The following is a 15,234-nucleotide window of genomic DNA, read 5'->3' as shown; positions in this document are numbered from 1 at the left end:
CATAATTTACAACCTCCAAACTCTTGCATAACAGAGCATAGCATCAATCATGCATTATTTATCAGCATTATATGAATGTTGTGTACTTATACATGAGCTGCAAACTAATGTCACCAGTTATCAGAGAATACACCTTTTAGTCCAGCTTCTGTTCTTTGATTTGCTGCAATGGCCTAACTGTGGCGAGTGCCAGTGTATCACTGCAGAATGAAACCTCAATGATATCCACCTGGATAGTTGTCCTTAACCTGTATACAGCACAGCAGCTGGGCAGTAAGTGAGGGGACTTCCTTACGGCTGCAGTACATTGAAGAGTGATTCACGTGGTGCTTAGAAAATGGTGTTCATATTGCTGAAGTCACTCTGCATTCCTTGTAGACTTTAGCAACTTTAGAGAAGCTTAGAAAGGGGTAACAATCGCAGAATCATGGCTACAACATGAAAGAAAACAACTAACCTGGCAGCTACTGACCTGAAATTTAGTGATGTCATTAAAAATAGAGAGTGAGAATACTTCCTGCTATTGAACAATTGTTCTGCTATGGTGAGATTAAGAGAGAGTGGTAGCTAGATCACTGAAGTGCCACCATTTCAGAGAATGGAATCATAAATGTTTAGTGGGGAGAGAATAATTTCTTCAACGGCTGTAAATTTGAACTGAAGGATCTACCAAATGGTGCCAGAACAACAATTTTGCCCTCAGTGTCAGTAAAACCAAGGAGCTGATTGTTGACTTCAGAAGAGTAAGGCTGAGGATCCACAAACCTGTCTTCATAAAGTTCCTGGGCATGCATATATCTGAAGATTTGTCCTGGATATTGATGTAATTATAAAGAAAGCCCATTATCGCCTCTACTTCCTTAGAGGTTTGAGGAGATTTCGTAAAGAACACCATTTTACAATTTTGAACTTTAGCTGTATGGTAAAGAACATATTGACTGTTTGCATCATGGCCTGGTACGGAAACTCAAACATCCAGGAATGAAGGATTACAAAAGGCGGTGAAGATTGCCCGATCCATCACGGATACTGACCTCTACGCTACTGAAAAGGCAATCAGCATCAACGACCCACACCACCCTCGCCACGCTCTCATATCATTCCTGCCATTGGGAAGAAGGTATAGGACTCTGAAAACTGGGACGTACACTTTCAGGAACAGCTTCTTCCCAACAACCATCAGACTACGAACTCCAACAAAACTTCAAACTGTCTCGATTGCACTGGGAACTTTGACTTCTTTTTTTGTATGTTTATTATGTCATCTATTGAGTACTGTGTTTACAAATCTGTTGTGCTACTGCAAGTAAGAATTTCATTGTTCCATTTCGGTACACATGACAATTAAACACTCATGACTCTTGGCTTGATAGAGTCCTGATTTTAAAGCTACTGAAGCTTTCCTGAGTTCAATTCTGACTTCAGATTTTGATCATCATTCTGGAGCCAGCTTCAGATTATTTGAGTTTAACATCTGTGCAATAAAAATCTGAAGCTGCATCTAGCTAAACCAGACAGTGAACTGTGTCTAAAATTGTAAGCAGTCCAAACTGGACAAATTGGGATAATTCTAAACAGATCCATGTTGGCATCTTTTCAGATCAATCTGAATTTGAAATGGCTTCAGTGCACATTCCTGGACAAATATTTGACAGAGGTTGCTTCCGATGTGCTTGGTTCCTTCATTAGAACACTTCCAAAATCAGCAAAGATTGCTACAGAACATGCCTAATTTATGGAGATGTTTCAAATTGTGTGGTTTCTTTTTTTTTGCATAATAGGGTAATTTTCCACCATGAACTTGCCACCAACGCATATTAAAATATCGAGACACAAGGAACTGCAGATGCTGGAATCTTGCATAGACCATAAAGTGCTGGAGTAACTCTTTGGGTCAGGCAGCATCTCTGGAGGACAGGGATAGATGACATTTTGGGTCGAGACCCTTCTTCAGATATATTAAAATATGTTGCCCAGTTCTTTGCACGATGGTATGGACAAGGTTATCCGTCACACATGTGTGGTTGCAGAACTACTTCTTGTTGCTCAATAATGAAATATTTTGATGTAATTAAGTAATTATTGCCATTTCAAATATAGATTAATGAAAATAAGAAGAATGTTCTCCTTTTTCCACAAGAACATTTTCTCTAGACATTATGTATAGCAACATTTTTAACTGGTTTCACAAAGATGTACTCTGTATATTATTCCTAACAGACTACAAAACATAGTCTGCAGGTACAGCAGGCAGTGATGAAAGCCAATGGAATGTTGGCCTTCATAACAAGAGGAGTTGAGTATAGGAGCAAAGAGGTCCTTCTGCAGTTGTACAGGGCCCTAGTGAGACCGCACCTGGAGTACTGTGTGCAGTTTTGGTCTCCAAATTTGAGGAAGGATATTCTTGCTATTGAGGTCGTGCAGCGTAGGTTTACTAGGTTAATTCCCGGAATGGCGGGACTGTCATATGTTGAAAGACTGGAGCGACTAGGCTTGTATACACTGGAATTTAGAAGGATGAGAGGAGATCTTATCGAAACGTATAAGATTATTAAGGGGTTGGACACATTAGAGGCAGGTAACATGTTCCCAATGTTGGGGGAGTCCAGAACAAGGTGCCACAGTTTAAGAATAAGGGGTAGGCCATTTAGAACTGAGATGAGGAAAAACATTTTCAATCAGAGAGTTGTAAATCTGTGAAATTCTCTGCCTCAGAAGGCAGTGGAGGCCAATTCTCTGAATGCATTCAAGAGAGAGCTAGATAGAACTCTTAAGGATAGCGGAGTCAGGGGGTATGGGGAGAAGGCAGGAACGGGGTACTGATTGAGAATGATCAGCCATGATCACATTGAATGGCGGTGCTGGCTCGAAAGGCCGAAGGGCCTCCTTCTGCACCTATTGTCTATTGTCTATATCCCTTTGGAATGTACTTAATTTTTTGCAGAACTGAATAGAATAAGTCTTGAATGATCATTTCTCATTATCCTCCCTTCCATAACTATCCCACGACAAGACAAAACAGACCACTTTATTAACTGAAATAAAACTCATGTTCTAGTGTGATGGTAATAATATGATAACTAGTAGTCATGCACAAGCAAGTGTGAGCTGTTACACTTTGGGAGGTCAATGGCAGGTGAAAATGTACAATTAATGGCATGACCTTTAACACCATTGATGTGCAGAAGGATCTTGAGTTGCCCAAGATCCAGGTAAAACTCCTTGGAAATGGTAGCACAAAAAGATAGAATGGTAAAGAAGACATATGGTATGCTTTCCTTCATTGGCCCAGGCATTGAGTATAACAGTCAGGAAGTCATATTGCAGCTTTATAGGAGTTTGGTTAGGCTGCAGTTGTACTATTGCATGCAGTTCTGGTCGCCCCATTACAGGATGTGGGGACATTGAAAAAGGTGCAGAGAAGGTTTACCAGAATGATGTCTGGATTGGGGGTAATAGCTACAAGGAGAAAGTGGACAGACTTATATTGTGTTCTCTGGAACACAAGTGTTTGCGGGGAGATCTGATAGAAGTATATAAAATTATGAGAGGCATAGATAGGATAGTCTATTTTCCAGGATGAAAATATCAAATACTAGAGGGTGTATCTTTAAGGTGGGAGGAGCAAATTTGAAAGGAGATATGTGAGGCAATTTTTTTTTACACAGTTGATAGTAAGTGCCTGGAATACACATCTGGGGTGGTGGTGGTGGTAGATACGATAGGAGCATTGAATAGGCACATGGATAGTATTAACTCTGCAACCTGCTTCAGCCACAACTCTTGCCTCAGAGCATAGTGCTTACCTCAGACACTGCAGTTATAGAGTTATATAGTCGTAGAGCATGATAACAGGCCCTTCGGCCCAGCTTGCCAATACTGACCAAGATGCCCATCTACTCTTGTCCCACCTGCTTGCATTTGGCCCATTTACACTGAACCTTTCCTATCCATACAGTATATTGGTTCAAATGTCTTTTAAATGTTGTGGTAGTATCTGCCTCAACTACCTCCTCTGACAGCTCATGCCATATACCCAACGTCCTCTGTGTGAAAAGGTTGCCCCTCTGGTTTCTATTAAACTTTTCCTATCACACCTTAAACCCATGTCCTCTGGTACTTGATTCCCTTATTCTATGTAAAAGACTATGTGTAAAAGACGCCGTGTAAAAGACTTACTCTATGTAAAAGACTGTGCAATCACACTTTCTATTCCTTTCAAACCTTATGCATAGGAAATGTGTCAGAAGGAACAGCAGATGCTGCTTTAAATCGTTGATAGACACAAAAAGCTGGAGTAACTCAGCGGGACCGGCAGCATCTCGAGAGGGAAGGAATAGGTGACGTTTTGGGTCGAGACCCTTCTTCAGACTGGGAGTTGGGGGAAAGGGAAAAAAGAGATATAGACGGTGATGTAGAGAGATATAGAGCAAATGAATGAAAGATATGCAAAGAAGTAACAATGATAAAGGAAACAGGCCATTGTTAACAGTTTGTTAGGTGAGAACAGTACAGACAGTGAGACTCAACAAGATGACTTTGAAGCTGGTGTGACATGGGTGCGGGAGGGATGGAGGAAGAGGGAATGCAGGGGTTACTTGAAGTTAGAGAAATCAATGTTCATACCACTGGGTTGTAAACTGCCCAAACAAAACATCACCAATTACTTTTCTCCAGAGATGCTGTCTGACCTGCTGAGTTACTCCAGCTTTTTGTATCTATCTTATGCATAGGAATCCTGCCTAGAATTATTTGTAATCATTCCACAATGTGTAATCGAATACCACATAACGGAGGCCACTGATCAGCTCTATTCAAAGGAGATAACTATACTTTATTTGCAATTGCGACAGAGCAGTGAGTGAAGCAAGTACATAGCTTTCCAAAGATTTCCTTTTTTCCGTGATAGGGAGAGGCAGTGCAGGACTATCCACTTGTTAAATAGCAATAGCATAGATAGTTGGATACAAAGAGGCAAATCAGGTTCCTGTGTAGGAAGGAACTAAAGATGGACACAAAATGCTGGAGTAACTCAGTGGGACAGGCCGCGTCTCTGGAGAGAAGGAATGGGTGACGTTTTGGGACGAGACCCTTTGAACTATAGATTCAGGTTTATACCGGAGATAGATACAAAATGCTGGACTAACTCAGCGGGTCAGGCAGTATCTCTGAAGAAAAGGAATAGGTGACTGTTCTGGTTGAGAAGGGTCTTGATCTGAAACGTCACCTATTCCCTTTTCTCCAGAGATGCTGCCTGATCTGCTGAGTGACTCCAGCATTTTGAGTAAATTAGGTCCCTGTGCAGCCTCCATTTCCTAATGTGGTGAGCCACCCTGCTGAGTCACAAAGCCCTGATGGAATCATTTAAGATCCTTTCAAGTCTTGGCTGGGTAAATGTCGATGGATGTTTCCACCTGTGGGGGAATCTACACCTCGTGGTCACTGAAAATGAGGGGTTACAAAATGAGGGGTTACCCATTTATGACACAGGTCAGGTGAAATTTATTCTCAGAGAATTGTGAATATTTGGAATTCTCTTCCTGGAAGGTAGTGGAATTAGGTTATTGGAATATTTTACAGGTAGAGCTAAACAAATTCTTGAGGGGCAAGGTCATCAAGGGTAGGTAGGAATGTGGAGTTAGTGTTACAATCAGATCAGCCATCATCAAATTGGATAGTGGAATATATCTTAGGGCCAATGGGCTATTCCGGGTCCTAAGGCCATATGTATGCTTCTTCATGTGTGTTGGGAATGCCGTTTTCGCACAAAAGTACAGTAGCATCCTTCGGATGAATGTAAATAATCCAAGACATTACGTGAAGAATACCCGGGAGTTGTCTGTGATGCTGTGGTCTTGGGGTAGGTTGTCACTGAACGTCAGTTTGCAGACATCGCCTGTCAGCATAGAAATAAAAGGATTCCACTCCTTCAAAGTTTAATCGAGAAACCAGTCAGTGGGAAGGTTCACTGACCTGAAAGATCGACTAGTTTCTTGTTCCACTGATGCTGCCTGACTGGCTGAGTTCTTCATATGTTCACGTTACAGGAGCAGAATTAGGCCATTCGGCCCATCAAGTCTACTCTGCCATTCAATCACAGCAGATCTATCTTTCCCTCTCAACCCCATTCACCTGCCTTCTCCCCATAACCCCTGACACCCTTACTAATCAAGAATCTGTGAATCTCCGTCTTAAAAATACCCAATGACTTGGCCTCCACCGCCATCTGTGAAAATAAATTCTACAGATTCACCTCTGACTAAAGAAACGCCTCCTCATCTCCTTTCCAATGATGCGTCCTTTTATTCTGGGGCTATGGCCTCTGGTCCTAGACTCTCCCATTGGTGGAAACATCCTCTCCACGTCCACTCCTTCCCGTATTTCTGTTTTCAAGTTAATCATGCCCCATGAGCCTCAGGCCCTTTTGTAAATAATCTTCAACAACTGGTGGAAATGGGCTGAGCGGGAAAATAATTACAGGGCTGTGAAGAACTGACATCCAAGCGCGGATAATTCAATGGATCTACCAAAAATCAATGATGGTTATGATGGGCTGAATGACCTTTTGCTTTACAACAACATTCAATAATTTAGTGGCAGTACGGAACCAAAACTAACCAATGCAGCCCATCCAGCCCGTCAGAAACGTGTTAAAATGTTGTAGTGCTTTCCACCTCTCAATGGTTTCATTCACCCAAAGCTTTGGTTTCAATGAGCTCCTTTTAACCCTCCATTTCCTTTAAATTCTTTGAAAAAACTAAATGGGCCTTCCTCGATGAATAAAGGAATTGGTACGTCTGAGAAATACGTTTCTGACTGCACACTCAGAGGTCAAAACAGCCTCCCACCTGCACTGGCAAAATTTAGTACACGGTCAATCCCTGACTTTTAAGCACAACTGGAAAACAAAGCAGATGCTTTCAACATTAATAGAGCCATCAAACTGTACAGTTTCCATTCTATCGACCCTCATCTTCTGTGATAGTCACACATAGTAGAGATAATCTTGTCCTGGATCATGGTGTCATACTTGCAGAGTCACAGAGTTTTACAGCAAGAAAGCACATCCTTTAGCCCAAATTCTCCATGTTAACAAAAGTGGCTTCTTGCACTTATCGTATTTGTCTACATTTAGATCATAACCCTTAAAACCTCTTCCCCATCCATTAAACCTGTCCAAATGTCTTTGAACTGTTGTAATTTTACCCATCCCTCGCACTTCTTCTGACTAAGGGGTAGGCCATTTAGAATGGAGATGAGGAAAGACCTTTTCAGTCAGAGAGTTGTGAATCTGTGGAATTCTCTGCCTCAGAAGGCAGTGGAGGCCAATTCTCTGAATGCATTCGAGAGAGCTAGATAGAGCTCTTAAGGATAGCGGAGTCAGGGGGTATGGGGAGAAGGCAGGAACGGGGTACTGATTGAGAATGATCAGCCATGATCACATTGAATGGCGGTGCTGGCTCAAAGGGCCGAATGGCCTACTCCTGCACCTATTGTCTATTGTCTATTGTCTAACACACTCCACATACTCACCACCCATCGGGTCGCCTTTAATTGTTTTCCCTCTCACCTTAACCCATGCCCGACTTCCTTACCTAAGGAAAAGTCTGTGACCATTTTCCTTGTCTATGCCCCTCAAGTTTATAAATCAGGCCATTCCTCAGCCACCTTCACTCCAAAGGAAATAGCCCCAACCTAACCAGAGTCTCTTTACAACTCAAGTCTTCTCGTCCCTGCAATATTTTTGTGAATCTTTTCCATACACTCTCTGGCTTAACCATATCTTCCTGTAATATAGCGATCTGAGCTGCATACAATATTCCTGGTGTAGTTTCACCAACATATGTACATCTGCGATGATCAAAACGATGATCGAAGAGATACAATGTGGAAACAGCCCTTTGGTCCTCTGGGCCCACTCCGACCATCAATCAACCATGTACCATTCTATTTTATCCCACTTTTGCATCCTACACACTACGGACAATTTGCAGAATCCAATTAACCTACAAGCCTGCACATCTTAGAAATATGGGAGGAAACCCGAGCACCCAAATGGAACTGTTGCAGTCACAGGGAGAACGTACAAACTCCACACACACAGCACCCAGAGTCAGGATAGAACCTGGATCTCTGGCAGCGTGAGGCAGCAGTTTTACCATAAGTTCACAAGTTAAAGGAGTAGAATTAGGCCATTCGGCCCATCGAGTCCACTCCACCATTCAATTAAGGCTGATCTCTGCCTCCTAATCCCATTTTCCTGCCTTCTCCCCATAACCCTTGACACCCGTTCTAATCAAGAATTTGTCTATCTCTACCTTAAAAATATCCATGTACTTGGCCTCCACAGCCCTCTGTGCCAAAAAGTCCCACAGATTAACTAAACTCTGACCAAAGAAGTTCCTCCTCACCTCCTTTCTAAAAGAGCACCCTCTGAGTGCCTCAGAATTACAGGGTGCTCTTTTAGAAAGGAGGTGAGGAGGAACTTCTTTGGTCAGAGTTTAGTTAATCTGTGGGACTTTTTGGCACAGAGGGCTGTGGAGGCCTAGACTCTCCCACCAGAGGAAACAGGTGAATTTATTATGGGGAACAAGGAAATGGCAGACAAGTTGAACAGGTACTTTAGATCTGTCTTCACTAAGGAAGATACAAACAATCTCCCAGATGTACTAGTGGCCAGAGGTCCTAGGGTGACGGAGGAACTGAAGGAAATTCATATTAGGCAGGAAATGGTGTTGGGAAGACTGATGGGATTGAAGGCTGATAAATCCCCAGGGCATGATGGTCTGCATCCCAGGGCACTAAAGGAACTCCAGGGCTCTAGAAATCATAGACGCATTGGTGATCATTTTCCAATGTTCTATAGATTCAGGATCAGTTCCGGTGGATTGGAGGGTAGCTAATGTTATCCCACTTTTTAAGAAAAGAGGGAGAGAGAAAGCAGGGAGACCACACCTGGAGTATTGTGTGCAGTTTTGATCTCCAAAAGTGAGGAAGGACATTCTTGCTATTGAGGGAGTGCAGCGTAGGTTCACGAGGTTAATTCCCGGGATGGCGGGACTGTCATATGTTAAAAGAATGGAGCGACTGGGCTTGTATACACTGGAATTTAGAAGGATGAGAGGGGATCTTATTGAAACATATAAGATTATTAAGGGATTAAGGGATTGGACACGCAAGAGGCAGGAAACATGTTCCCGATGTTGGGGGAGTCCAGAACCAGGGGCCACAGTTTAAGAATAAGGGATAGGCCATTTAGAACGAAGATGAGGAAAGCTTTTTCACCCAGACAGTTGTGAATCTGTGGAATTCTCTGCCTCAGAAGGCAGTGGAGGCCAATTCTCTGGATGCTTTCAAGAGAGAGTTAGATAGAGCTCTTAAAGATAGCGGAGTCAGGGGATATGGGGAGAAAGCAAGAATGGGGTATTGATTGTGGATGATCAGCCATTATCACAGTGAATGGCGGTGCTGGCATGAAGGGCCGAATGGCCTCCTCCTGCACCTATTGTCTATTGTCTATCCTTTCCACATCCACTCTATCTATGCCTTTCATTATTCTGTGAGTTTCAATGAGGTTCCCCCTCAACCTTCTAAACTCCAAGGATTAGAGTCCCAATGCTGTCAAACGCTCATCATATGCTAACCCACTCATTCCTGGGATCATTCTTGTAAACCTCCTCTGCACCCTCTCTAGAGCCAGCACATCCTTCCTCAGATATGGGGCCCAAATTTGCTCACAGTACTCCAAATGCAGCCTGACCAGTACATTATAGAGGTGAAGGAAAATAACTGCAGATGCTGCTTCAAATTGAAGGTAGACACAAAATGCTGGAGTAACTCAGCGGGTCAGACAGCATCTCAGGAGAGAAGGAATGGGTGACGTTTCGGGTCGAGGGTTATAGAGCCTCAGCATTGCATCATCTGCATTACACCACTGTAACACTGCGCCACCCTAGTATCTCTGTTCTATAGCATTCCTCAGAACTCTGTCATTCATTGCGTAGGTCCTAGCCTGGGTTCCCAAAATGCTTCACCAAGATCTGTCTATATTAAATTCCATCTGCCATTTCTTTGCTCATTTTCTCTGTTGATTTAGATCCTGCCGTAACTTGAGACCACCATCTTCATGGTCCACTACACATTGAATTTTAGTGTCATTCACAAACTTACAAATCTTGCCACCAACATCTCCATCCAAATGTTTAATATACATGAGAAACAACAGGGGACGCAGCACTGACCCCCGCGGCAAACAACCTTCCAATGTGAAAAGTAACCTCCACTACCACCCTCTGACTCCAATCACCAAGCCAACTTAGTATCCAAAGATTGACGCAGAAAGTTGGAGGAACTGAGTGGGTCAGGCAGCATTTCTGAAGAAAGGAAATAGGTGACATTTTGGGTCGAGACCCAGACTGATCTGAAATGTCACCTGTTTCTTTTCTCCAGAGATGCTGCCCAACCTGCTGAGTTACTCCAGCTTTATGTGCCTATCTTCAGTTGACGCCAGCATCTGCAGTTCCTTCCAACACTACTTAGTATCATAGAAACATAGAAAATAGGTGCAGGAGTAGGCCATTCGGCCCTTCGAGCCTGCACCGCCATTCAATATGATCATGGCTGATCATCCAGCTCAGTAACCGTACCTGTCTTCTCTCCATACCCCCTGATCCCTTTAGCCACAAGGGCCACATCTAACTCCCTCTTAAATATAGCCAATGAACTGGCCTCAACTACCTTCTGTGGCAGAGAATTCCACAGACTCACCACTCTCTGTGTGAAGAAATGTTTTCTCATCTCGGTCCTAAAAGACTTCCCCCTTATCCTTAAGCTGTGACCCCTGGTTCTGGACTTCCCCAACATCGGGAACAATCTTCCCGCATCTAGCTTCTCCAACCCCTTAAGAATTTTATATGTTTCAATAAGATCCCCCCTCAGTCTTCTAAATTCCAGCGAGTATAAGCCTAGTCTATCCAGTCTTTCTTCATATGAAAGTCCTGCCATCCCAGGGATCAATCTGGTGAACCTTCTCTGTACTCCCTCTAAGGCTAGAATGTATTTCCTCAGATTAGGAGACCAAAACTGTACACAATACTCCAGGTGCGGTCTCACCAAGGCCCTGTACAACTGCAGCAGAACCTCCCTGCTCCTATACTCAAATCCTCTTGCTATGAATGCTAACATACCATTCGCTTTCTTCACTGCCTGCTGCACCTGCACGCTTGCTTTCAATGACTGGTGCACCATGACACCCAGGTCACGTTGCATCTCCCCTTTTCCTAATTAACCACCATTCAGGTAATACTCTGCTTTCCTGTTCTTGCCGCCAAAGTGGATAACCTCACATTTATCCACATTATATTGCATCTGCCATGCATTTGCCCACTCTCCTAATCTATCCAAGTCACTCTGCAGCCTCCTAGCATCCTCCTCGCAGCTAACACTGCCACCCAGCTTCGTGTCATCCGCAAACTTAGAGATATTGCTCACCCTGGATCCCATGTAATCTCACTTTCTGGATCAGTCTTGGTGACTTGGTCAGACCCCTGGGATTTATCCACTTTCACATGAACTACTTTCATAACAATGATATGTTTCAGGATCTCTCCTCCCTGACTTCCATAGCTTTCATGACCCCTGTACCCCTCATGAATTCAACCTGGTTTATTTGAGAATTCTTTACTGAGATGTATTTATGCATGGTATTTACTGAATCTCTTCCCTTGCATCCCCCCCTCCTTGCCGTTTCTGTATTCTTTAGATTTGTGGGAAGATTGTTAACAACAAAATATTTTAGTGTCTAGAAAATCCTTAAGCTTTTAGATATGTACTTTAACTGTGTCTGTGCATTAAGTTAGCTATTGCCAACCCTCCCCCCCCCCCCCCCCTGAATAGATTAGACAGATAAATATGGAGACAGCATTTAATTAAGGCTTGCCATGAGGAGTAACACCGGCCTACAGTAGTTCATTTACTGATCAAGTCTAGAGACATGGGCCCCTATTTCTTGAGGATATGGGCGATTATATGACGCCTACATTATTAAAGGAAGAATAAAGGCATAGAAAGCTTATGAAGTAGTTCTGATAAATGAGAACAGGCAATCCTCGTCTTTTGTGCTGCCCTTTGCCCTTGAATTATAGAACCCTGCCTCCGGCTACAGTGACCTCGGTCAGTCTTGCCGCATTCCAGTACAGTTTACCTTCCGCCATTAACACTGGAGTGTGGTATCCATGGGGGAAATGAAATTACAAAGCCAAACCCAAGCGCCAAGCAGATCCTTTGGAAGGTCACAAAAAAGGATTCTGCTGAAATATTCTTTCTGCTATTAAAACTTTAAAATAAAAGTTAGGAATAAAATGTTACTAAGTAAACAAACTTGAGGGAGATCAGTATGTTTCAAGCTGTCAATGTTGCCAATGTGACAACTTTATATTGTGATATATGAATTAGTTCTTAAAACATGCCGTGACATTTATGTCAGTAGCTGATTATTTACCTCAGCAGAGCCTGGCAGGCCAACTGTTTGAGGTCATTGGTGTCAGGGAGGACCTCTGCATTTTAGAGCCATTTCATTCATTCATTTGAATCTAATTAGTGGTCTATATAGAGCCCCTTGAGCTCTGAGAATGCCCGACAAGTAGAGAACCCTGTATACATAGACTTAACAGACGTCTGGCAAAATGCCAACATGCATTTTTTCACCAACATTTTTTTTTCATTGTGTGAAATAAAGGCTTGCTTTTATAATGCCCATGCTGTTGAAGTATTGGATAAGTCCATGCAGATATTCTGTTGAAGAAATGAAATGATTTGTTTTATTTTCCTCACCAGGTTTAATCCCCCAAATGATCATTCCTACCTGAATAAGTAAAATGCGAGCAGCAGTGAACATCCCAACAGTGAGCCGACCACAATACCCGTGACTGCAGACTCTCCAAGCCCACCTACACATGACAAAACAAGTTGTTACTGTTCATAGTGATCACTTATTTAGATTCAACTAAGCTGATATTCAGAAAATGCACTTTTCTACCTATGTTTTATAAGGTTACTTTTTCTTGGCTGCTTTTTATAAGTCCATTTCAAGTTTATCTTTGCTCCAGTTTAAATCAAAACATTGCTCTGCAATAAACACATCATATATATTCAACCAATTCAAGGCTGTTCTGCCATTTAATTCCATGTATTTGCTTTTTAACCATATCCTTAACATTTCTGTTTAACAAAAGCTTACTAGTCCCAGATTTATAATTAACAACAGCCAATTATGGAATTGAGTTCATTTCTGTCACCCTTTGCATAGAATGTTTGACAGCTTTACTTATCAAAAGCCAGGCTATAATTTGTAGATTTAGCCTTTCATTCTATTATACTCTCTCCCTCACTCACCGCAATACTCCACCAATTATCATTTACACTGGATAATTTATCAATCTACTTTTCAGTTTTCTTAGAGATGAGGAGCTCAAGGTGCCGGGAGAGGGACAAAATTTAAAGGAGATGTGGGAGGCATGTTTTTAAGGCAGACACGATAGTGGCATTTAAGAGGCTTTTAGATAGGTACTTAGATATGCAAGGAATGGAGGGATAGGGGTCACATGTAGGCAGAGGAGTTTAGTTTAATTGGCATCATATTTAGTTATTAGATCATATTTTAGTGACCTAATCTATTTTAACATAGTTTCATTGTTTTCACCATTTATAACATTTTATGGGCTCTCATTTGTCTAGGTGGAGATCTATGCACTACAATGTTGCCTATTTATTTAATATATTAATATTTACAATGCCACCAGGCTCAGCTATATGACTTTTTAATTATGTTATGTCAAATTGTAAACATAGTGAATAGTTGAATCATTAACACAGATATATTCTACACTTTCTGAATCTCTATCTGTTATTTACACTCTTTTTACCTGCCACTCAGTTAATTTACCAACCCAGTGAATAATTCAACTGCAGTTCCATGTGTTTTGACTTTAGTGAAGAATTTTACATATATCTTTTTGAAGTGCGTATGAACAACGTCAGGAGACAATCCCTCAACCAATAAATCAACTCCTTAAAGAAATTGAATCAGGCTCATGAGACATTTACTAATCTAAACTAGTTATTTTTACAGGTGAAAAATCTCACTGTTAAGTACAGATCAGTTTCCTAAAAATAAATGTGAGGCAAATATCTACAATTTCCTTGTCTCCATCTTGCTATTCTTAAATAGCTGTGACATTTACAGGTTTTCAAATCCAAAACTACAGTTTGCAAACTATGAGAATTTAGGAATATTATAATTATGACGATATATTTCCTCATATGAGGAAAGATTGGAATGACTGGGCTTGTATTCACTGGAAGGATGAGAGGGGATCTTATAGAAAGGTATAAAATTATAGAAGGACTGGCAAGCTAGATGCAGGAAAAATGCACCTATTTTCCATGTTTCTATGACTACTTATTTTAAAACTCTGAGGTAGAAACCATCTGCTGCTAGCTACTGGTCAGTTATTAATGCACATTTTCCCCTCATTTTTGTTACTTTGCTTATTGGCAGTGAATCAGTATGTTAGATTATGAGATAATTAGTATTATTGAAATATCATTATATCAGGTGGCACAATGGTATAACCGATAGAGCTCTTCCATGGAGCTCCAGCGATCCAGGTTTAATCCTGCCCTCCACAGTAGTCTCCATGGAGATTGTACATTTTCCCTGCGACTGCTTGTGTGTACCCCCACATTCCAAAGGCATGCAAGTTTGTAGGCTGACTGGCAACTGTAAATTTCCTTCAAGCATGTAGCTGAGCAGAAAAATCTGGGAGAAGTTTAGTTTCTTTTAGTTTATTATCATTGTCACGTGTACTGAGATAGTTGAAGGGATTATGGGTGGAATAAATATGGATTAGACCAGCTCGGTGTAGATAATGTGGGCTCATTACTCATTACTTTATATTCATTACTCATTACTTTATACTCTCCCACATCCTTTTCAAATGAGAAAAGAGTTCAATGTTGGAAGAAAAATTACATGATTTACAGGTGGCAGTATTGTCCTTGGAAAAACCACAGCTTGGTTCATCTGGAGGGGGCATTCCATTTGCCCAAGGAAGTCTGACATTTGGCCTCAGTTCAAAGGTTCCATTCAACCCATGGTAGTCAGCAATGACCTGCAATCAAAGAGACACAAAAAATAAGGATCCTTGAAATTAAAATTATTTTCTCCCCTATATT

General features: G+C 41.8%; 1 protein-coding gene across 3 annotated transcripts in view; it reads right to left on the bottom strand.

The window, feature by feature from the left end:
* The window catches only part of npr3 (natriuretic peptide receptor 3), a 76,120-nt gene that overhangs the window by 7,159 nt on the left and 53,727 nt on the right, over window positions 1-15,234 (bottom strand). For 2 of the 3 annotated variants that reach the window (XM_078396026.1, XM_078396045.1), the window contains exons 6-7: window positions 15,032-15,170; window positions 12,863-12,947 (exon numbers count right to left, since the gene is read on the bottom strand). In XM_078396026.1, the coding sequence (XP_078252152.1) occupies window positions 12,863-12,947; window positions 15,032-15,170 (224 nt within the window). The remainder of the gene's footprint in view (window positions 1-12,862; window positions 12,948-15,031; window positions 15,171-15,234) is intronic. The other variant, XM_078396036.1, reaches the window with a different exon arrangement.

This window comes from Rhinoraja longicauda, chromosome 1 (genome assembly GCF_053455715.1).
Source record: "Rhinoraja longicauda isolate Sanriku21f chromosome 1, sRhiLon1.1, whole genome shotgun sequence".
Classification (NCBI taxonomy): Eukaryota; Metazoa; Chordata; class Chondrichthyes; order Rajiformes; family Arhynchobatidae; genus Rhinoraja; species Rhinoraja longicauda.
Note: the sequence above shows the minus strand (reverse complement) of the source record. Positions and strands in the feature narration are given on the sequence as shown.